General features: G+C 37.6%; 2 protein-coding genes across 2 annotated transcripts in view; one reads left to right on the forward strand and one right to left on the reverse strand.

The window, feature by feature from the left end:
* The window catches only part of LOC134661674 (GTPase-activating protein), a 360962-nt gene that overhangs the window by 118302 nt on the left and 216583 nt on the right, over positions 1-26077 (reverse strand). The gene's annotated exons all lie outside the window — the stretch shown is intronic.
* Positions 1-26077, forward strand: part of LOC134661918 (heparan-sulfate 6-O-sulfotransferase 2) — a 52744-nt gene that overhangs the window by 18518 nt on the left and 8149 nt on the right. The window contains exon 3 of the mRNA XM_063518166.1: positions 385-482. Within this exon, the coding sequence (XP_063374236.1) occupies positions 385-482 (98 nt within the window). The remainder of the gene's footprint in view (positions 1-384; positions 483-26077) is intronic.

Consider the following 26077-nt stretch of genomic DNA (forward strand, 5'->3'; position numbering starts at 1 on the left):
AAAATATAATATATATATATATATATATATATATACGCTGTCTTACATAAACCGAAAAATGGGCATTTCTGATTCATATTTTAACTGATAGGTAAATATTTGTGAGTGTTGTAAAATTAGCTATTGTGATTAATTTCTAATGACTGTGTAACATGGCTGGGCTACATGGTTAGATGTGCACATTCGATTCAGGCATACGTCATCCTCTATGTTTCAAATGATGATGATGATGACGATGACTGGATGCGTCCGAAAGCGAAATACGATATTTCCAAGCTGATTGAGGATTAAGGCGATGGTCTGACATGTATGATATTGTACTTATACGACAAGGACCTTTTTTATTCACTCGTGCTTGAATTTAAAGTAACATTTTCTTTACAGAGGCCGTGTAACTGTCAGAGGGCGAGAAAACGATGCCATTGTTTTCGTCCGCACAGCAACGAAATATGGCTCTTTTCGAGATACTCTACAGGATGGAAGTGAGTACCAAAGACAATATAACTAGTGTCCGACCGAAACATGTTTTTTTGACGAAACCGAAACTGAAGGTTCGGCTTTGGCTCTAGTTTCGGCCGAAACCGAAACTTCTGTAGACTTATTAAAATGGTTGAAAAAATGTCATTAAACCGCTTTTATACACATATCAACACTGCGTCGACCGTCCAGTGGCGCCCTCATTAGGGGAATTGTGTTTTCTAATAAACCAATTAATTTCTGTATACATAAATATTGTTGTCCGACTTGCTCCCCAACTTTTGGTCTTTGTCACATAGTTTAGTTTCATAGTACGAAGTACCATTTTGTATGTTTCGGCCCGGCCGAAAGGTTCGATCGTTTTTTGGCGGAAACCGCGGAACATGATTTTATGGCCGAAACTGGCCGATTCGGTCGGACACTAAATATAACTACTACGTTTGTGAGTACCTTTTGCTACGGTCAGGAACCTCAGGACTCAATTTAAACTAATACGTCACTAAGTAGTATGCTCGGGGCATTAGGGCCTCTGGATTTAAAAACTTTTTTATACTGTATTTTTTTGTGTCAAGCTGTGTAAACGTTACTGCAACACGTGTTGCGTTGTTTGGTATGCAATACTTCACCCTTGGAGGCGGCGCAATCGCTATTACCAACGTTATAGCGTAGTTATTGAAAATGAATATGAGATATACTGTACAAGTGTACATTTGAGCTTTATATTTATTTACTAATTGAATTCATATGTGGTAAGAAGAAGTGTTGAGTACATTAAATTACATCACCGGTGGCGCCGACGCTCCGTCCTTGGGCTTGTCGTCTGCCAACTGTTTCGGGCATGCAAATGTACTCAATTTACTTACGTAGGTACCTACCCGACGAAATATCGTCCTGGGAGCATGCTAATCACCTCCTTGGCTATTGTTCTTCGCCCTTGGAAATTATTGGACTATGGTTTCTGCATACGTGGTCAGCATCAATAATCAATCATTCAAACAAGCACCTTAAATTTGAGATCGTTTAAAGTGACAATATTGAACAAGTGTAGACTTTAAAGTTACACTTAGGCTGTAATTTAGTTAAGGGAACTTTACACCGGGAACTATCAGATCAAAACTGCAAGCAATTTATTTGGCGTGGACACTTATTTATTTTATTACTTTAAGATCTTGTGTCGATCTTTCTCTTGTGGTTGATTTATGAAAATTATGAACGTTGTCTTTCAAGTGAACACGGGGACCTCCTTTTTAAGTCTTTACATTTGTAAACATAATTATATAGTAAGAAAAGCTGCATGCATTTCATTTGTTGTATACCCGTCGTGCCTAAAAACTCTCAAAGCTCAACATTCAACTAGAGTTGGGGGTCCGAAGGGATGTAATAATAAATTATTATTTCGTAGGCACCCAGCAAGTGCTGCTTGCTCATTGTCTATGATTGTATCAGTCCGTTAAGACTAATCACCTCATTGCTATGCTGAGTTGATAGATCATAAATTACTTCATATAATGCGCGAGCCTACCAAATGTAACTATTCCGGTGGTCTCTCATTATTAGAATTAGAATTTTCATTGTCTACCTCTTACACTGTGTAGAAGGTATATATGTAATGGTCAATAATGGAATTAAAAACCGGCCAAGTGCGAGTCGGACTCGCGCACGGAGGGTTCCGCACCATCAACAAAAAATAGAGCAAAACAAGCAAAAAAACGGTCACCCATCCAAGTACTGACCCCGCCCGACGTTGCTTAACTTCGGTCAAAAATCTCGTTTGTTGTATGGGAGTCCCACTTAAATCTTTATTTTATTCTGTTTTTAGTATTTGTTGTTATAGCGGCATATACATATATCACGGTTCGTGAGATACAGCCTGGTGACAGACGGACGGACGGACAGCGGAGTCTTAGTAATAGGGTCCCGTTTTTACCCTTTGGGTACGGAACCCTAAAAAATACATTATCTAATTACCTTAAAATATTCACAATTTTTGGGAGTATGTTTAGTCTAAGTACGAATGTTGGAAGGTTTTCTTTAGTCTGAGTAAGAGTTAATATCAAATGATAGATTAGCTAAATCGAATGAAATTTTCAAATTTTATAGGAACATATTAAACTTAGGTTCCCTAACTTCACTTCGTGTTTAAAGCATTAATATCTGGGAGACCGAGCTTTGCTCGGAAAACATAAAAAAACTCAAAAAATCGCGTTTTCCCAGAGATAAAACCTAGCTATATCGATTTTTCACCCCCGAAAAGCCCCATACATATAAATATTTAGATAAATAAATATACAAGAATTGCTCGTTTAAAGGTATTAGATAGATGTAATAGATGTGATATATTTTGTCATGATTAGTTTAATGCGACCGATAGAGGAGCCACCGTTGAATATCATTATCCATAGTATGTTGGAATTGTTGGACGACCATGAATAATTGAATATGTATGTCTATGTGTCTGTGTGGAATATACTACCGGTAGACAAAAATTGGTTGGCTACTTATAGTCCGGTGGCCGACTGCATGAAACCCTGCCTGATAAAAAAAAAATAGAAAATACCTACTTGCTTGTGCTCAATCAAAAGCAGCTGGCGTGTTTTAGGAGAACATAACTAATCCCCTAGAGATAAATTTTGTTTTAGGAAATAAAATGAATCTAGTGGTTTTCATTAAGCCGCAGCAATTTGGTCGCAACGGTTTGGTCACAGACTTAAATACTTTAATTTACTAAGTAGGTATACCACTCAGGAATGAATTGCTTAACTTGAACTTAAACTACTGACATTACTTTATATAGTTAGGTAGATAAAAAAAGAGTCTAAAATATGTCAATCGGCTCTTATATAAGACATAGGTAACGAAACGAACGCCAAGTTTGCTAGGTTTCTCTGTTCCTGGAAGGAGCCAAGCATAAAGCGCGAGATAATCGAGATACATAAAGCTACGTATTAATTTGGAAAGGCCATGCAGCGGCGGACCTCCCAAGTCGCGCGGACTTCGGTGAGCGCTCGCCCCCTTGCCTCTAAACCGACTACTTGGCCCTCTTTAAGTGAGATTAGCTTGATTGTGTTAAGAATCCCTTTATTCAAACACCTTAAATGTTAACGATATAAGCAAACATTAGCCTATACAAGGATCCCATTATTAACCACTAAATCATGTAAAACAATATATTATAAACGGTAGCGCATTAGTACCTTCCCTGTAAAGCTTTTTATTTTTTTTGAACCTTCTGTATTTTTAGTGATTTCATCTGTAGGTATATATGAAACTCATGTGTATTTAAATCTGCTTATTAACATAAAACAACAGTGTGAAATAGAACGGAACGAACATTGGAATTCCAATGAAAATAGCAATACCAGCTAGAGCAGTGAAATAATGACCAGCAATATTGTCAGCAGCTAATATTTATTAGATTACTACTAGTGGGTCTATAAACCATCGATTGTTTTGGGTTATTTGTTAGGGATGGAGAACAAAACTTAAAAAATGTTCATTAATATTAATTGCGTCATAAATATTCGTGATCAAACCTATCGTCAATCGGATAGGTATATGTAGGTATAGTGTATACGTATACAACTAATAATGAGGCGTAACATATTAGCACGGTCCATATACGTACCTAAGTATATAGGTAATAGTATTAATTGTGTACTTTATTATCGCAATCGATGGTAGTTTTAACGAGATACTCCCATCTAAGTATCTGCGGCCCGATCCATCACGCTCCAGTGATAAGCCTGCTCGGTTATCAGCCGCCTACTATCATAAATTAGCTCAAATTATCTATCCCGAACACTTATTCAACTTTAGGCGCAAAGAAAAATCGTTACTGTAGTCATTAAATGAGACTATAATATCAAAATCCGAGCTATATTTGGATATCTGATTGCGAGTTAATTTACCAGAAAAACATACTATGTATGTACATAATTACAAAAAATAACGTTTGTGATATGTGCGATATAGTCGGCTGTTTCGGTGACATCCTTTAGTTAGAAGAACGAGAGGCGTAATTGTCCATAGGTATATTTATACATAGGTACCTACTGGGGCCTATTGCATAATAAATTAATAAAATACAACATGGTCAGGTGGGAAAAAATAAAAAAAAAACGAGTAAAAATAAGACTTAGTTTTGAACACTCAAAAACGTATTCTATTCTATTTCATTCCTATTCCATTTAAAAGAAGCCTTGAGTGTAGAGTTCTATTAGTTATTTTTAAATAGAATATAAATGAAATAGAATAAGTTTTTGAGTGTTACAAACCTAGTCTTATTTTTACTCGTGTTTTATATTTACCCCACCTGTGACCTGACCCTAATAGTATTAGTTTGTATTATTTATTATACAAAAAGCCCCAGCATGTATATCGCAGAGCTTCCTGAAAGTGCGAAATAACACACTACAATCTCGGTGAAGTTAGGCCGATGCGGGCAGTGCCGACGCTAGGGTACCTACAAAACATTTTTTTTCGTAAACCTCATTGTTCTACGTTTTCTTTCACCGATTCATAATGGACAAACGACTTTTTGGTTGGAAACCATTATGTCATAAAAAGGTTATAGGTTATTTATACTTACTTACTAAAAACTTATATACATGATAACTGCTAAAATCTCTCCTCCTTCCATAGTCGGGTAAAAATAGCGAGCACTAAATAATATCGTTGACGAAGTATTTTGTCGCAGGACAAATCACTTTGATTGGGGGCATCGCTCATATTAAATATATATAATTCAGTGGCCAAGTCCTTATTAGTTAGATATCTGGAAATGTCGCGGTAATCAATCGGGCGTTGACTTGGACTCCGATGCTGCTGGTAGTAAATACATGGCCAACCCGCGGTGCATTCGCGTCTACAATTTTCCAATATACTTGTTATTATACGTAGGGGGGTAAATATTCAACTAATTGTATCGATTTGTTTCGGTAACTAACGAAGCAAGATATTCAGCAAGGAATAAGGTAATCAATCAGCAGTAAGACATAAGATAATCAGTGTAGGTACGAGTACACATTTGAACTTTCATGAAAGTATGACTGACACTGATACCATATGTAACATGGGATGGCTTCAGACATGACGGGTAGGTACCTGGCTTCGCCAGCTAATATCTGGGTGAATCAACTTTTTAGTGTTCACCATCACACGTACAGAGTCCCTGATCGATAATACAAATTTAAATAAAAGTAATGAGTTTTTTAGTATTCCGTTATGTTCCTGTTCCGTTATGTTCGTGTGTTTTATCTAACATTTTATTACAAAACATTTTATTTTGTTTACAATTTACCCGTTCTATATTGGTTGTCTAAAAGACCAAAAGTTGGTTTTCAATAGTAGGACAGACTGTCCCCGTGCAACGGTGCACCATAAAACTTTGTATCATAAAAAAATACTGTTGTGAAATTGGTATTTAAACACATAATCGTGTTTATATCCATCAAAATGACGGGTAGGCCTATCTGCTTACCAAAAATTTAAACTTGTTGTCAAGTCAAGTCAAGTCAATATCCATGTATAATTAATAAAACATACCGATTTATTATATTTGCGTTAGTTGGTTTATGAATAAATTGGCTTTTAATTTTGTCCCTTTAATTATCCAATATGGTTGTCCAGTTGACCCATGCAGGTTAATTATGAAAGGCAAATTAGTTATGAAATCTAAATATAGATAACGTAGTAAGATACTTGACAACAAGTTCAAATTTTTGGTAAGCAGATAGGCCTACCCGTCATTTTGATTACACGAAACTCGCGGCGTCAGTCGGTCGAGTACTGTTGGAGAGCGTGGGTGGCTTTATTGCATGTCCATCGGACCACTGGCACAAATACATAAATACTTAACATATTACAATAAATGACATTGTACCAGATACTATTTTATGTATATTTTACCGTAAGGGTGAAAAAAACACAAAAAATCCTTAATATTTATTATACGGCTGAAAGTTTTAGAAAAATCCCTCAGACAACTAGTCACTTGGACAACGGAAGTAGTTGTCCGTAGGACATTTTGGTTGTCCCTTGGACCAAAACGATGAGATAAGATTTTTTATAAGGTATGACACAAATTTAATTATCTATCAGAAAGCACTAACAAACATATATATATGTTATTGCTTTCTGATATTTTATTAAATTTGTTTCATTTAGTACCCTTTTTAAGATTTATTATTAATATTTCCATTGGACAACCAGATATGTCTATGGGACAACTAAGTTGTCCCTTAATTGAAAACCACATATCATTATTTTATTTCTTTTTAAATTCAAGATCAGTTCATAAATGCTTAAAGATACAATAACACAATATAAAAGAAAGTAGCAGGAGCAATTTTCTTACATTACTATAACTATTTCGCGTTTAAATTAAAAAGTTCCGATTTTGTTAAATAAGAGTTGTCCAGGGCACACTTTTAAGGGATATATTGTGAGATTTCGTGAGATATATGCCATATATAAAGATAACATATTAAACTGCATTGTTTAATTAATGTAAGTATAATAATTTTTAAACTATAATTAATATCTAGTTTGTTTAAAAATACTTTTGGAGAGTGGCCCAGAGGACAGGGCTGATCTGGGCTGGTGAACATTTTTAGCCAAATTCACTAAATTCTTAAAGAACCAGCTCTGCTGTATGTATTATCATAAACAAGAGAACATTATTTTTAGAATAAAATATATAAATATGGAAAATAAGAACTAAAAATAAAAATCCACAATTTCATCATGTGGACATTTAAAAGTTGATTCACCCATCTGCTTTAACGAGGGTACAACATTTACAAACTTAATCTATCTATCTAATACCTTTAAACGAGCAATTCTTGTATATTTATATATATATATATATATATATATATATATATATATATATATATATATATATATATTATATATATATATATATTTCGGAGATCTCGGAAACGGCTCTAACGATTTCGATGAAATTTGCGATGGGTTTTGGGGGGCGAAAAATTGTTCTAGCTAGGTCTTATCTTTGGGATAACGCGCATTTTCGAGTTTATATATATTTTCCGAGCAAAGCTCGGTCACCCAGATATTTTCGAGTTTAAGAACACTGATATGTTTCACACACACTATCACTTCAACCCACTCTCTAATTATAATATTAAAACACACCATACTTACCAGAAACAAGTTCATTCTTTAAACAAGTTCGTATTATTATTACAAATGCGAGTGGTATTAATCATTTCGGTCGTTCTGTTAAATATCTAGCAGATGAAGGGACATCTGTCAGAATTAATTGTCTTTGTTTCAATTAATGTCATGCCTGCTTGATGGCACCAAAGCGGACAATATCCGTGGAGTGGCGTAGCATCAGTGGCATCACAATGATTTAAGCCCCCGTTTCGCACGGAGCGCGGACACCAACGCTGTCGACGCGCAACAATAAATTAACGACAATTGCACTAATTGTGCAGCTAATGACTTTGCTCACACGCGCTTTGTCTAGCTTCACTGCCTAACTACTTAACTAGTGACTTCAAACTGCTCTAGCGTCAACGTTTTGCATTCATTGCTATGTCGGGTCTTTATTCATAACACAATACAATCCGGGGTAATTTTTCATAATACACAAAAATTCGCAAGCGTACTGCTGCTCTTATTACGGTTTGCGTCCTGAATATTGTATGTCAGTATTAAAAGTAATGGCTCTTCCGGGCGGTACTAACGAATCAATAAAATTATATTGTAAGCCTTATAATGGTATGTAAGAGATTCCCCGTCTAAGCTGCTCCTCGTATGCGGATGAAATAAGCGAGTGTAGGTGTCGGCTAGGTATGGATGTGTCGGCCGGGATTCGGCGGCGACGGCGTCGCTACTGTGCCCGAGACTGAAATTGCTTTCGCCTATAGAGTTCGCGTGAGGCGCGCCGCCAATCTACGACCGATATAAATCTACCGACCTGCCGAGTTTCCAATATATTGCTAACTATAAGGGTTCCTTCAGTTAGATCCCTTTTCAGGATTCCGAAGTTTAACTTTGCAAAAATTGCTCATAAAATCGTATAAGCGTTTTAGAAGGATGCGGTGAATAAAAACAATGAAATTTAGTAACAATAATGATTTGCCATTTTTTCATTGGGATCAACTACCACTTATGTACTATAAAAAACTTAAAAGAAGAAAAACCGACTTAAAAAAAGTGTAAAATAAAATATTATCCCTTTCATATGCGCTAGCAACTGATATTTAATGTTTGAAGTTGGTGCCAATGCCAAGCCAAAACTTAAAAGCGTCAACACAATGTCGAACCGAATGCCAACCCTGGTGCGGCTCGATAAGAAAGAAAGAACACTGTCCATTAGTTGGTTGGGGATATTATTGACCAATATTGTAACTATAACCAACTGTTTTTGGCACTGACTTCACACATATCAGTCGCTAGCGCATATGAAAGGGATAATATTTTGTTTTATACTTTTTGAAGTCGGTTTTTTATGTTTTTGAAAGTTAATATTATTTTTCCATTTTTAGCTTTATATTTTTGTTATAAGTTTTTGTTATGACTCGTTACTGTCTGGCCATTCAGGTCACTATTTCGCGCTTCAAGTACGTTTCGAGATTCAAGGCTGAAGCCATCATGATTTCAGGAGTTGTATCAATTCCATCATCAGAAGGGGACAGGTGGAGACGCTGCCTCAACCGCGAGCTCAAGGTTGAAGCAGCGTCTCCAGTTGCGCGGCCTCGGAGCGAGCTCAGAGCAGCCCGACCCGGGGCTGCCTCTAGCTAGTGGATACGCGTCTACTGCCATTTGTTTTGAGATGACCTTCATTTCATGACATCAACGTACACCTACTTAATTAACCTTTTTTGTTGACTCTAATAAATAACATATCTGTGGTCACGCGTAGGTACTTTTAAGAGTTTCCAATTTAATACAAAGCTGGTCGGTACATGTAGGTACAACCTATTCAATTCATGGTAGGCATATGGGGCGGCGTAGATAAGTGGACCAGTAAAATAGCAGCTCATTCCTGACCATATTTAGACACTAAAATAGATACTGCGATTGCTCTAGCTTCAGTGATCATTATTTATACGTAGCCGACTTAATTGGACTGCATGTTATTTTTTTATGTCGATACCTTAAAGATTCTAAGTTCCTTAAATGCCGTTCACATACTGAATCACTAACGGCATTCTTCTATAAAAATGTCTCATGGCATAATATGATAATATAAAGTTTAAGTCTAGATAATTATGTAGCTATTTGTAAGATGGTTTGTGAAGTTCTATTTAATTCAAAGATGAAGAGCCATTCGTTACGCTCTGATCTCTGAGGAGTGTCGACCAGTCACCCGAGTGAGCTCACCGGGCGCTTTGTGTAGAAGAGTAGAAAATACCTTATTGATTGCAGACATTGCGGTGCATCCCACTATGAGCTTTACTCCCTCACGAAGGCGAGACATAATTATGGACAGATGTAGTATTTCTCTTCATTGATTTTCATCGACAGATACGTATAACATAGGTATAATCAAGGCGACTAAGGCCTGTTGCGATACTTGCGATTGCGAAACTTACTTGAAAATAAAACTACTAGCTCGTTCTAAAGGATGGCTTTCCTGCAAATATATAAACCCTACTTATTTAATTTTTTATCGTGTCTTGACACTACTTCGTCATCGGAAAAGTACCGTAACGTAACAGTGTAAAATATTGCCCTTTAACATAATTTTGCCCACCGCGTCACAGTTCAAGTAAAAGCGAAATAACTTAAAAGTAGTTACAGATGTTACAGATACACTTTCTTCTTTTACGGTAGTGTAATAATATGTTATCTATGATACGAAGGCCCGATTTAACCGAACTGAAATTAAGTTTTGTGAATACACATTATTAAAAGTCGTAATCGCAGCAAAAACTGTACTTGCCTAAATTTTAAGAGGCTACTTATATTTAACACGGCAGAAAAAAATGCAAAGTGTTTCGTAGGTATAATAAGTACAATAGAAATGAAAAATTGTTGGACACAATTTACGTAACCCGGAACGGAACAAAAGAGAGTAGGTACCTACGGGTGGAGCGCGAAGTGCGGCGACGGCATGGTACTCGTACGGCAGTGGGCTAATTGTTTTCGTTCCCGCACAGACGGCTTGCAGACACATGTTCGTTATAGTCCGTGTAAGTACATCCCGCCTCCCGCTCGTAGGGCCGGCTCCTACTTGAGTATCTAACGCTAGTAGCAGCATTCGAGACCGATGGATCGATGCATATTGAATGCTGTAGCAGAGAGATAAACCTTCAATTTATTTACGATAGGTATTATACTCGTAGTATCATGAGTTGTTGATCGATCGTCACGCACACTCTTTCGCACTATGTCTTACTCGTACCTCAAGTTGTTATTTATTAATTCCTATACAATTTCAAACTACGTCTTAACGTTTCTCATTTTTGACCCCCGACATAAAAAGATGTGTGTTATATGTTCGACGCCAATGTCTGTCTGTCTGTGGCATCGTAGCCTCCGTTATTTTTAACGTGTAAGCGCTTTTCCTTGCGGTAGTTTTTAGCTATGTTTGATAGAAATTGATCCAGCATTTTGAAGTGTCAGCTCTTTTCCCAAATGATGTAAGGCATATGGCATAAAATGGATTTTTCTGGCATATAATAGGGTAGGCAATTTTTAAAATTTTGTACGTCGTCATAATTACATAGAAATTTGACGTTTAAAATAACATTTACACGTCTGATGTGCTATAAATATATGTATGGGGCGGAAGAATTAAAATGAGGTTAAATTGATTTAATGTAATAGTTGTACGAACTATAATCTTGAAATAACTTATATTCTCGTGTGATCTAATCAACACTAAGGAACCCTGCGTGCTCGACCTTCGTCGGGTAACACTCGTTTTTTATTTGATTTGAAGTAAGCAGACGCATAGAGTCGTGTGTGCCGGTGGCTCGCGGGGCGGGGATGACGGAGAATGTGCGCCCCATGCTGACATTGTTGGCCCAATGCTGGACAAAATATTGTACAGATGAGGTAAAAAATGTATATAGGTACTCGTACACTTTTTCGGGTAACATCGCTGGTTGAGATGAAGTTTTATACTTTCAGTACTCTACTTAAATATATATATACCCACCCATTTGGGTAGAGTCTGTGCGGAAAGAAAAGAGTCATGAAATGTATGGGCCCCATACATTCAGTTCCACGAGTCTTCTCTTTCCGCACAGACTCTATAAACGAGTAAATACGGGTATGTTGAGTAACTACTGAGTATTTGTACATCTCTAGCATTGATATGTTTTTGTAGAGTCTGTGCGGAAAGAGAAGAGTCGTGGAATGTATTGGTTCCCATACATTCCACGATTCTTCTCTTTCCCCACAGACTGTTAGGGCGACACTTATTTAGGTATATTCTACTAGCGGCTGAAGAAAATTTTCATCACTAAAATACTACCCACTTCCCTGCATTTTTATTTTACCCGCTCACAATTGATAAATGTCTGCCACTTAAAATGATTTCGGGTAATGTTTCCGGTTTCTCCGAACGGAAAAAGTCTTTGTTTGCGCGGATGCTTATTACGGCAGGTCCGGAAAATTCGCTTCGGCATGAAAGCGTGACCGTACTTAAGGGGATGGCTGCCATTGTGCGAATGTGCGCGTCGCTCGCGCCGCGCCGCGCCGCCGCGCCGTTGTATCTAGTGTTGGTAGGAACTTTGAGCCTGAATTTGACGAACTCAGCTCGTTTTTACTAGACTGCGCTTAAAAAACTTCTGAGTTATTTAAGTCCCGAGTCGAGTCCTTTATTGAGTCTTTTTAAGAGCAACTCAAAAGGACTCTAGCCTCCAAATGCGTGAACAGCCTAAATAACAGTAAAAAAAGTTAGGCGTTATTGTATGATTTGTGTACCTACGTAATCCACAAATTGTTTGTAAAAAATAGATAATTCTCTGAAAAGGACTCGAGGACTCTATCAATTTGAAAAGGTCGAGTTTAGACTTAATAAGAGCCTGAAAAATTGAGTTAACAGAGTCGAGTCTTGAAGCAGAGGACTCAAAGGACTCGAGTCCTATCCAATCCAACACTAGTTGTATCTCACTCACTACAATGTAAATCACTTTTTTGTTTTACTGCCACTTGCCTATTTGATAACGAAACTCGATATCTCCTGTGGAATTACTAGAGTTTGTAAACAATAAGTAATGTGCCGTTTGTTCAATTATGTTACCTAATTCATGCCTGAGCTAGAATAAGCGTTTTACTATACCTACTTATAGATAAATGAATACCCGGCACTAAACCAATCTGAAGAATGAACACAAATGTATTTATGTTTTTTTTTACTATCTAATAGTTTCGTTATGAGTATGTAATGTACTTATACTTATCTGATTTATTATTTGATAAAAATATCGGCATCATACATCAAATACCTCGTACAAGAGAATCGGTAGGTGCGAAGGGTAGTGTACCCGTACTACCCGTAGTTTTCTATAATCTTGTCGTGTACCAATGCAATAAAGCTAATCAAGCCTGCGCTCGCCGTTTCATTTCCCGCTGGCGCCGACAAATAGCCCAATCAACGCCGGGCCTGACCCTGACCATAATTCATGAAAGTCTAACCTTGCCAAGCATATCAATTTATCAGTCTCGTAAGTATATCTACGGAGCGAAACTTGACAAACCCCAGTGTATCTGTTTGTATTATTTGGTTTCTAAAATCCGTTGTGGGAGCCAATTGTTAAGAACGAGACCGACATGTTCACTATAATTCAGTTCATATCACTAGAAATATCCGATTTTTTTATGGTTCTCGACGTCAGGATTATAACGACTGAGTTAACCGGTCCTTAGTTAAAAATGAAGTTGTTCTGGGTTCCAGATGCGATCGGCACGCATCTGCCGGCGCGCGCCGACGCAATGAGTTCCCACGGCTCATTGGGAGTAACTGGTATTTACTCCATCTCGTCAATATATCACTGCGACGCCAATTAATAAAATGCTAACACTATACTCATTCGTTTCTTCGGTTTCTTTATATCCGACTTATTAATTACTTATTATGTAACTATGTTGTAGAGGTTAGAAATTTAATCTGATGTGAGCTGTCTAAATAATGTAAACAGTGCTTATATTTTATATTAATTTAATATCTTTCAGCGCTTATATCTTTATGTTATGTGAATGTATGTTACACAGGAATTACTCGAAAACGTTATCTTTGACTTACGTTATGTTAATAAAAATTACATTGGCTATACTTAATTTATTTTAGGATTAGAAGGAAAAGAACGCCGCACAAGCGTGACTTTCTAAGTCAGGCACTTTATCGTGTTATTCGTGCTAGTTCAGATTACTATTTTATTGTTATTTTTTATCTATACGGAATAAGTATCCTCATAATTTAATTTTGCGGAATTCTTCTAATGCTAAAAAAACGAAGTACGATAAATTACTTAGTTCCAGAAAATAATATAAATCAGACGATTCGATTTATGTTATATCGGCCTAACTAAATTAAATACATACATTTTTGAGAAAAAACATTTCTAAAAGAAAAATGCCCAAATTTATTTGCAATCTTTCAAATAAAAATAAACAATAATTTGTTTGATGAGATCTGAGACTTAGTAGGAATGTGTAGAGGCCCAGTATAAAGGTTTCTAGTCACGTTCTAGTAGGATACGTCGGCTCCGAGAGGGCGACGTCACGCGCCCTTCTTCCGGCGAGCGACATAGGTACTCCCGTCCCGACCCATCCTAGAGCTCGGGAATGTTTTCTCAAACATGCAAGGAAATATTGGCCTTAGGTTCCTTATCACAAGCTGCAATGCAAAGCATCGCGTTTCCGGCACAGTGACTCGAGGCGCTAGTATTTAATAAAATAACGTAAAGGTAGTAACAGCTGTAGGCCTTCCTAGTGATGAAGGAAAGCTTTTTAATTTCGGTTTCGTTCAAAAACGTTATATTTAACTAGTTTTTGGGGTTGTTTTACAAAAAAAAAATCGGATAATTCAATATAACACCATTAAACCAATAAATAAGTTTTTGCCAAAAATTTCATTTTTGTTACAAGCTTTTATCGCTAACTGTACTTTTCTTTCCACCGGCAACTAATACTCATCGACACAACTCTAAAAACCCCAAACACAATTAGGTTTCGTTGTTTTATCACAGAGTTCCTATAGCCACCTGCTGTCTCCATCATCAGATTAGCTGGATGGTACCATAATATTACATTGTCAACCGACTTATATATGTATGAAAATTTTCAGCTTAATCGGAAGTCGGGAAGTGGGTCAAATTTAACTTGCAAGATTTGCCCCGTACAAACATAATAATAATAATGTTCCTCACTCTGCGGCCCTGACCACCGGCAGCTTGGGCCCTGCCCCGCTGCCGGCGGCACCCTAGGTTAGGTTTTTTATAATGTGTTTATATATTTTTTGTAAGTGTTTTTATATTTTACTTTTATATTCACATTGTAAAACCCTAACCTAAGAGCCTAATTGAATAAAAGAATAATATAGCCATTTATTCCGAACGACATAAGTTACAATATACAAATGTTTTTTTTTATAATATATCTCTTAGTTCGGTGTGCCGTAAGGCATAGGCCTTTTTTTTTTTTAACATGGGGTATGCTTCTACGCATACCGCCGGGCCGGGGAGAAACCCGGACGGTTATGTGGGACTCAGGGCTGTAAAGAGGCCCCACTACCCACTAAACCCCATGGTGTCCTCTCGCCGCTATGGTTGCGGGGTTACGGGGAAGCTCGCGCAATGTGTCCGCGACCCCGCAGCGGCTATCCTGACTAGGATCCATACCCATTTTTTTTTATATCCGTCCCAGTGGAAGCGCTTCCGGGACACAAGGTCGTGCTTACCATCTCGGGAGCCAGCGTCATGGGCGGGGACGACCGTAAGGCATAGGCCTCCTCCAACTGTATCCATTGGGCTCTGTCTGCAGCAACCCTCATCCAGTATGGCCCCAGAGTCAGACGGATGTCGTCTTTCCATCTTGTGAATTGATGTGCTTGCTTTCTAGTACAGCCTCTAGGGTACCATAGAGTAACCTGTTTGCTCCATTTTTCGATTGGGCAGCGTAGCATGTGGCCTGTCCATCCCCACTATAGATGGTCAATGCGAGCAAGTATGTCGGTAATCTTTGTTTTCTTTCTTATTTCTGAGTTTCTGATCTTATCTGATAGTTTGATCCCTAACATACTACGCTCCATTGCCCTTTGACACCTTGCTAGTGTCTCGAGATGGTTTTCGGTAAGAGACCAGGTCTCACAGCCATACAAACATAGTTAACTACATACATACATACATACATAGGTAGATTGCAAGTTAAATAAAAGCTTGTAAAAAGCGGTCGCGAGTCCCAAAGCTCTTATTTACAATCTGGTGGCCGCTCGCTCCCCTACTTGTAGAATAAGCCGGTTAATTTGGGTTAGCAATTTTCAATTTTTCAAGTTTCAAGAATATTGTCATTTTCAAGAAAAGTTCGGACCGAAACCGAAATAAACCGGTATTAACCGGTTTAATCAAAACCGGGTTCGTGTCTTGCGTCCGGTATTTCTCTAAAACTACGACTAGAACTGCTGGTAACGGCGATATCTTAAACACAAATGTCAACATATATAACTATAATGATTTCTCTATTAGCATATATTTATTGTGACCCAGGTTGAAGAGTAATAAAACATAGAAATACATTTTGAGTAATCGATAAGGCAATTATTATTTATACCAATGTTATTATGGAAAACGGCGGACAGGCAAGTTTAATTTGCACAAATAGGTACAATGTAGAAAACCTTGGTCGGTCGCCGTCGTTGGCGGGATGCGTCTCTTTTGGAAACGGAAACTGTTTTACATTCCTCATATATAGTGGTGATCGCGTAGATGCCGTGCCGTCGAACGTGGACGCCCATCTAATATTCAAACCACGCTTAAAGTACGAGCTACGTCGTTAGGCTTTTTATAATATATTGAATTGATGAGGATGACAGTACCTACGTGTTAAAAATGCAATTCTGATAAAACGATAATCTTTTAAACTTGTTCTTCGTATGAAAAGTATTATTATGTATGCAAGATATCGCAACGGCATAAAATAGGTACCGACGTTTGTGTCGAATACTCACCAGCTAAAACACGGAGTAAGTGGTGCGAAATAAAATGACTTGCAATTCGCTTACCTACTGTGATTTGATTTAAGTGTCAATGTATGTAGATTGTAGTATGTAATGGATTCTAGGCATCTAGGAAAAAATCAACAAAACCTGATACTTCTGGAGTGGCATGGATTCACCACGTTGACCGTATACCACCAGGCAGGCCATATGCTTTTTAGGGTTCCGTAGCCAAATGGCAAAAAACGGAACCCTTATAGATTCGTCATGTCTGTCTGTCTGTCCGTCCGTATGTCACAGCCACTTTTTTTCGAAACTATAAGAACTATATTGTTGAAACTTGGTAAGTAGATGTATTCTGTGAACCGCATTAAGATTTTCACACAAAAATAGAACTAAAACAATAAATTTTGGGGGTTCCCCATACTTAGAACTGAAACTCAAAAATTTTTTTTTCATCAAACCCATACGTGTGGGGGGGGGGGGGGTATCTATGGATAGGTCTTCAAAAATGGTATTGAGGTTTCTAATATAATTTTTTTCTAAACTGAATAGTTTGCGCGAGAGACACTTCCAAAGTGGTAAAATGTGTGTGTGTCCCCCCTCCCCCTGTAACTTCTAAAATAAGAGAATGATAAAACTAAAAAAAATATATGATGTACATTACCATCATGCAAACTTCCACCGAAAATTGGTTTCAACGAGATCTAGTAAGTAGTTTTTTAGGGTTCCGTAGCCAAATGGCAAAAAACGGAACCCTTATAGATTCGTCATGTCTGTCTGTCTGTCCGTCTGTCCGTCCGTATGTCACAGCCAGTTTTCTCCGAAACTATAAGAACTATACTGTTGAAATTTGGTAAGTAGATGTATTCTGTGAACCGCATTAAGATTTTCACACAAAAATAGAAAAAAAACCAATAAATTTTTGGGGTTCCCCATACTTCGAACTGAAACTCAAAAATTTTTTTTTCATCAAACCCATACGTGTGGGGTATCTATGGATAGGTCTTCAAAAATGATATTGAGGTTTCTAATATCATTTTTATCTAAACTGAATAGTTTGCGCGAGAGACACTTCCAAAGTGGTAAAATGTGTGTGTCCCCCCCCCCCTGTAACTTCTAAAATAAGAGAATGATAAAACTAAAAAAAATATATGATGTACATTACCATGTAAACTTCCACCGAAAATTGGTTTGAACGAGATCTAGTAAGTAGTTTTTTTTTATACGTCATAAATCGCCTAAATACGGAACCCTTCATGGGCGAGTCCGACTCGCACTTGGCCGCTTTTTTTAATACGTTATAAATCGTAATCCGCAATTTTATTATGTTACTTGCTGCTACGGAACCCTTCATGGGCGAGTCCGACTCGCACTTGGCCGCTTTTTTTGTTTATACATTATAGTATACTTACTTGTAGTATACCTAAAATGAAGACTTTATTATGGTATTTTGGAAATACTTTTACAGTACATATGGGGCTACTTTTCCGCACTAGTGCGTAAAATAGCACTTTTCGTGCGTATGTCGAAACTTTAAAGTGCCATATGTACTGTAAAACATTGTTCGATACACGTGCGAATAGGTAATTCGCAACTCGTGTCGATTTAAAACACTCCCTTCGGTCGTGTTTTAATTTATCGCCACTCGTTTCGAATTTCCTCTTTTTCGCACTTGTATCGAATATAACTATTATATACTTGCCCATTTTTGTTCTGTTTGTTTGTAATCCTATGTCAAGTTCGAGGCAAATATAATATATATATATATTATAAATATAAGTATTTATAACACACGGATTAGGTACTCGTATGTGTATATGAATAAACAGGTACTGCTTTTCAGCATAATATTCACACGGTATATTTAAACTTAGAAGAACTTCTAAAATTAGAGAATAATGTGCAAAAAGAGAGCAGGGATCACTTGTTTTGTTTACTACTCGTTTGTAAGTATATATACAAGAGCATCCTACTGAAGCGATCGCCCGAAATACCCTGCATGCGCGTACGATCTTTCCAAATGGTATTTTTGTCCACCTCCATCGACAGGTACGCTTTTAACAATGGACGGCTCTCACAGAGCTTGCATTCATTATCACTCACAAATATTCCGTGTCTATGGCATTCGTGTGGAATGATTTTAACTTTGGTAATTTTTATACCTCGCGGAAATTGTAGGTTCCTTTCCTTACATACACACACATATACTTTCTTTCCTTACATAGTATACGCGTACAGCAAAATAAAATTGTTGTATAAATAGGTACATGTATATGAAAATACATAAATAGTTATTTAGCAGTAGCGCGTGCTCACAATTATGCAATTGTATTTGATCCGATGTTTGCGGCAGAGCCGAGTGTAAAATCGGCGCTGAAAGAGCATGCCGCTCCGGCGCTGTGGGCTAGGTACTTGTTCGGATTATCCGGATAATGCCGCAGGTTCCCTTTGATACCCTGAAGCCGCTCCGACATCATACCCACGAAAATACAATATCTACTTAGCGACGCTTCGCATGGTGCTTCAGTTCTACAACTTAGCCTAATAAAAAAATATAGCCTAAATCGGCTAATGTTTCGTTTAATGTACAAGTCCGAAAAGTAGCTAGGAAATTCAGAACGGCGCTCAGAGTGGCGGGCGCTCAATTAAAACACGGCCGAAGCATGCCGAAGGGAGTTGCGAATTTATACCTTCGCACATGTATCGTACAACGTTTTACAGTACAGTCAGCAGCAGAAGTTGCTAAGCGGGCGAGGTGTTCAAAATTACCTTGACACGCTCTTATTCTCTTAAGAATAAAGTTACGTTAAGATCATTTTGAACACCTGGCCCGCTTAGCATCTTCTGCTGCTGACTGTACAATTATGGCCCTTTTAAATTTTCGACATAGATTAAATTCTTAATGTCCTAATTATCGCACTAGTGCCGAATTTCCTACTTTTCGCACTTGTATCGTTATGTACTATTATGTATGTACACAGATACATACATAATAAAGGTAGGTACAGACCTACTAGCTAGAAAGACGCCTACTAATTTGAGTCGAGATGGACATTTCAACTGCCGTTTTGCTTACGGAACCCTAAAAAGTAGAGCCGTTGCGTGCAATGCTATGCGAGTGACAAGTGTTCAGCCACGCGCTCGCCGATGATTCCTGTCCCTGTCCCGTCGGCGCCGCCGAGCGCTTCTCAACTACTTTTGTTGCGTTGTTTTATTCATCTGCAGCGCAACTAAATGTCATCTTGTTAGTCACATAAGTAACGTAAATTGTTATACATAAGTACATAGATATATCGTAGGACAATAAAATTATGCAGTGTATGCAGATCATGTAGTTATACATAACTACAGTAACAGAAGGGATTACGTTTAGAGTGATCGTATTTTTTTTTCTAAAACAATTGCAGTAAGTAGATTGCTGTTGATAGTGGAACGTGATTTTTTTTACCAGTGGTTGACCTAGTTAAGAGCAATCTGTCAGTGCTAGTCACAAGTCGCACTTTTGAGTTATTTAGGAGAAAAAAATAAAATAAAAAATCTCTATTTATATGAATTACTCGGTAACCAGAGGGTAAATTCCAAAACTAAGAACTAGAAAATATGCGCCAAAGGCTTCTTTATCGAACTAGGTACATTGATTAAAAAGCGACTTCTTTATCAGATACTTTTGTAGAATTTATTTAGTAATTTTTCGATGTCAAGGTCATGAAATATAATTTATTTTTTATAAAAAAAAGTATTTGAAATAGACTTCTGGGTGTTCTAGTCTTGCATTTCAAATGCATTCCTTGATTGATTTATGCAATAAACAGCATAGGGAAATTTTTTGAGGGAAATCGAACACTGTGTGTTGTTGTCATTTATAATGTTCGTTTATTCAATTTATTTTAGGTATGCTAAGACTAGTTAGAAAAAGATTAGATGCCTAGATAGTAGATACAAATATAAGCTCGGCCCACTTTTAGTTCCTTGTACGTTGTATGAACAGTCAGCAGCAATAGTTGCTAAGCGGGCGAGGTGTTCAAAATGATCTTGACGCGACTTTATTGTTGTGAGAATCCAGGTAATTTTGAACACCTCGCCCGCTTAGCTACTTCTGCTGCTGACTGAACATTTACGACCCAAGTGTACAAAGTCGTCGGACTACGGGAAGTTGCAATATTCGTAATGGATTGAATAGACACCGTCGGACTCCAGTTTTCAATTAGTAAAGTTTAGTAGGTATCGAAGATACGTTAATATTCGGGCGACCGACTTTGTCGATTAGTTAGTTGCCAACAAGGTTGCTATGTTTATGCTCATGTTCATGAATCTAATTAAGTTTTTAGAATATTATGCACACCTACTGAGTACTGACTATCTATTTTCGGGTGCTCAAATCTCAAAAAAGATCTCGCGGCATAAACCAACTTTACACAAAACTTTAACCATATTATATTGGAGGCTTTATTACCTATCCTTTGTTTAAGAGATAATTAACTCTCCCTAACATACTGACCATTAATTTACAATATTATACGGGCTTGGCATTTGCGATTGTCTTCGAAATAATTTATGTGTAGGTAAACCGACGAACAGCGTATTGAAAAAAGCAGTGTATGGCAATGGCAGTGGCACCCGTCCGCCATAAATATTACAAAGCCGTGTCCACGGAACGTGGGTGGAGGTGAATTTTGCTCGCCATGGAAGATCGGCGACAGATAATTATGCCTCTATTCGAAAACACTCATTTGTCTTTTTTATAATTCGTGTTAATGTTTTTCTTGTATAACATCTGCGTATTTTGCGTTTTTTCGTCATGTGTTAACGTTTGTAATGTTTATGTATAACGTGAAGATGACATGCAATCTGCTCTGTATCTACATATAAATCAACCGCATTTAACTAAATAAATCCTACCCCTAGGCAAAAAATAGATGACCTAGCACAGCGGCCTCTCCGCCTCGAATTCAGGAGGTTGCAGAAATGTAACACAGATGTGCTTTTATTATTGGCCAGATCGGTTTTATAAATTGGGCTCTATTGCCCTATAAATATGATCTAGAAACCCGGTTCCTAGATTCTAGTAGATTACGGTAACAAAATGATGAATGGATTCGATGGAGTCTTCTTATTAGTATCGGTTATTAAAAGTGATCAGCTTAATCGCAAATGAAACATAGAAGACAAAAAAACACAAGAGAATATATAAAGTCCGTCAACCAAATCTTGTCAGTAGTAAAAGGCGGCAAATTTGAAAAATCGCGGGTTAGCAACACTGTGTTCAAATAATTCCAAAACGCGTGTCATCTGTGTTTTATCTGTGGAATGTGAATCGTGAATGACAGCCGTCACCTTATTTGTTTTCATTCGGAATCGTTTCTGTTTCAAGAGATATTTCTGCTGTCACCATTAAATACCAATACATTAAATAAGAATAAGCATAGCTAAGGGACCTACAATGTACAATCATGTTCGTTGTTGGTAAACATTACTAAAAATTGAGGTTACCTATGAGAAGTACTGGAAGAACTCTTTCGAACTTTTAAGATTATGTTCAGTTTTTTTGTTTTAGGGTTAAAAGGCATAAATAAAATTAAAACGTATGTCTAAATCTATCCAACAAGACCATAAATTGTGTCCTGGAAACCGTCCATAGGCCCACATGTCTAATATTTTCAGCAATCAGTTGTGACTATTTACAAAGGTAAACCTTTTAAACAGTATTAAGAGCCTTGATTATATCGCCGTTCTTTCGAAATATCTACCTAATCCATACATGTTTGTTGCAGGATTAAATCTTGCCCAATATAAGGCGTTCGTAGTAGGTAGTATCTCTTCAGACAATACTTACCTATGGCGGTTTATGTACGTGTACAACGCAACCAAGTCGAAAAGTGACCCTTATGTTATTTACCTTTAAATTAAATAAACACCCAAATATCAGTTGTTTTATTTTTAATATGTATATTGTAAAATATATACCACTCAAAAAATTACAAAGGTATGTCATATTCATCCAGAACAGTACACTAATTTACATTAACAAGTGGCATATTATAGATCCTAGATAGGGAACAAAGAGAATATAAGCACTACGATAGGGAGTTGTTTTTGATATCTTCAAATTTGTTGATCATTTTGATTTACATTGTTTTAACATCGCTTTTAAATTGTCCGTCCATGTTTCAATTCTTTTCAATAAACCGCGAGTGACAATTTGAATTGACGTACGCAGGGCGCGCTCAGCGGAAAAAAAAAATCTTTTGGTTCGATGTACATTGCTGCTTTTCTTAGCGCAATACTGCTCTTTGAGTGTTGCCCTACTTTAGTTTGCTTTACATTGCTACTGACAAGATTTGGTTGACGGACTATACTTTAAGTTTTCAAATTTCGAATAGTTACCGTAAGTACACATGCCAGTATTGTGTTTGACTCTTTGCAAGGAGTTTGTATACTTCATACTCACTTATTATTGAACGCTACTCGTAAAATACAGTGAGCATATATAGCCGATCAAACAACTTTGTCAGTAAATAAGGGTTCCGTTTTTTGCCATTTGGCTACGGAACCCTAAAAAGGTGCGAACATCCAATTTTCTTTGGGACGGTTACCCTTCGCCCTACAATTTTAAAATTGTCGCTTTTTTCTACTGACGGAAATGGCTTGACAGACTATACTTAGTTTATTAATAACGGATTAGTTAGTGGAACAAAACTTGAACCACTGAAAAAAAGTCCGATTAACTAAAACTTTGGGATGTGGAAGCCAACCGAGAGCTTTCTAAATGTGACGGTAGGTACCTACTGATAAAATAACAACATTATTTTCTCATAATTTGCCAATGAGAAACTGTACCAGCCTGCGCCACTGTACAAATCATGACCCTATAAATTAATTGAAGTACAGTCACCTGCAATAATATGTAACTCTTTGAATGTGACTCGCTTTTATGGCTCTACAAATAAGATCGTGTCAGATATTTTTGCGGCCTACGTTGTGTAACATTTATTTATTTATGCAGGTGAGTGTACTTGCGTAGTTTATTAGTTGGTAGTTTAGATTTGAATAAGTCAACACTATGTAGAGGAATGTAGGTACAGTCACCATCAGATATATCGGAGCGGCCAGGCGCTCACAAATATCTGAACAGGCCTCTATTGTCAGGGCGCTAGAGTGCGTGTTCAGATATTGTGAACACCTTGGCCGCTTCGATATTTCTGATGGCGACTGTACATTTACTGAAAACTTTCTTTTGTAGGTAGGTAAGTGTATAAATTGTCAGGCATGTGTTTTAAACAAGAGTGTGTCGAATGTGTCCAGAGCCTTTTGTGTGGCGCACGTGAAAGTGTCGAGTGAGCAACATCGGCGGCCCGCGGCGCGGCCGGAGTGCGTTTCCGTGGCCCCGTGCCAACTCGTGCGCTATCCGTCCGACGAGGGGTCCTTATCCTCCACATGCGCCTACACTCCCGTCCCGTCACCGTCACCCGCACTCTTCAAACTCTTAACTCGATAAAAAACCTTTTAGATCAAACAATATCCATCACGTCAGAATCCTGTTACACTTGACAGATCTAATTATCTGGTTCAACATTAATGGAGAGGGGACAGCGTTAGTTATGTATTTTATTATTCCTGGTTTTGCTCGGAACAATACAGTTTTCGTGTGGAATCTGTGGCTGCGTGCCAGATTAAAGACACTAACAAATCGGTGACAGGGTTCAAGTTCAAACTCAATAGTTCCCGCTTTGTAATGCCTAGACCTAACACTAATAACCTAAAACACTTTTTCTTATCGTACTTGTTATTTTATCTTTTGACGTTTGTATACCTATATAAATTAAGTACCTGTGTTTATACTTTATAGTTTGGGTAAGTACATTGTGCTATTGGTGTACCTTTTAGTACTTTTATGATTATGAGTATTATAATAATTAATGATTTTCCCTGCAATGAGTTTGTACACTTTTACCAGTGAGAGGTCATAGGCGCAAATCTTTTTCCTTCCCTTATGTATACGCCTTTGGGGTGGCGTAACGCGACATCTACCGAAAGACGATTACATCATTTAACGGCACTTGTGACCTGAGTCTCTAGTTGTATTGAGAATTCACCATTAACAATGTGTTAACCCATACTTAACCAATTTTTTACAATTTGTCACGTGGTCAGGTAACGGTAATTAATATTATCGTGGTCATACTAGTCGGTATTTGGATCGAAGTCTATGGTCGGTTCAGTCTCGACCAACCACCGGGCAAACAAGAAAGTGCCGCCAAACAGTCTAGGCGACCATCCGCTACTCTATAGGTATCTAACCAATTCGGTAAACATACCTACTTTATATTCATCAACAATATGCATACCTACTACATTTATAAACCAGATATTTTGCATACTAGACGTTTCAAGCAGGTTCCAGTCCAATAAAATTAGCATCTGGCCATACCATATAGGTATGTATGTTACACATAAATAGCTGGCTGACCTACGAGTATTAAACCAAAATGAAAAACTTTTAAAATACAAATAAGACGGATTTTATCATTATTGAAATAATAAACTATACCGTTGTCAACATTGACCAGATATAGTCACCAGCCTAAGTTAGAATGAATAATGCAGAGTAAGACCATTCTTAAAATGCACTCGCCTCCGTTTAGGGTTTATTATAGGCTTCTAATATATAGTACAGAAGATCTGGATCATGACCCGTATACATAGTTCCATACTGATCGGTCAGGATTCCAAAACCTAACCACGTTTAATCGACACATTTAGATGTGAACATAAAAACATTACCTACAGGAGTCCTTTTAAGATTGTTCGAACTCTAAAAGCAGAAGTAGGTACGTTTGCGAAGTAAATCCATGCATACCTATGTACGTAGTTGTAAGTAAGTACCAAGATTTATTAAATCGAATAATGAACGCTGGCACCTATACTTACTTTACTCTTTGACCAGCAGTCAGTTGTAATATTTCAGCTTGAGGTGTTCTTCCTCTCTAAAGTGGGGAGGTCTGATATACTTACAGGTTCTAAAGATTAACGTTACCATTCAAACATTTTCAGGTTAACTTACTAAAGAAAGCAGTACAGTGAATCTAATTTTTAGGGTTCCGTACCCAAAGGGTAAAAATGGGACCCTATTACTAAGACTCCGCTGTCCGTCCGTCCGTCCGTCCGTCCGTCACCAGGCTGTATCTCACGAACCGTGACAGCTAGACAGTTGAAATTTTCACAGATGATGTATTTCTGTTGCCGTTATAACAACAAATACTAAAAACAGAATAAAATAAAGATTTAAGTGGGGCTCCCATACAACAAACGTGATTTTTGACCGAAGTTAAGCAACGTCGGGCGGGGTCAGTACTTGGATAGGTGACCGTTTTTTTGCTTGTTTTGCTCTATTTTTTGTTGATGGTGCGGAACCCTCCGTGCGCGAATCCGACTCGCACTTGGCCGGTTTTTAAATAA

This window comes from Cydia amplana, chromosome Z, assembly GCF_948474715.1.
Source record: "Cydia amplana chromosome Z, ilCydAmpl1.1, whole genome shotgun sequence".
In the NCBI taxonomy this organism is placed as follows: Eukaryota; Metazoa; Arthropoda; class Insecta; order Lepidoptera; family Tortricidae; genus Cydia; species Cydia amplana.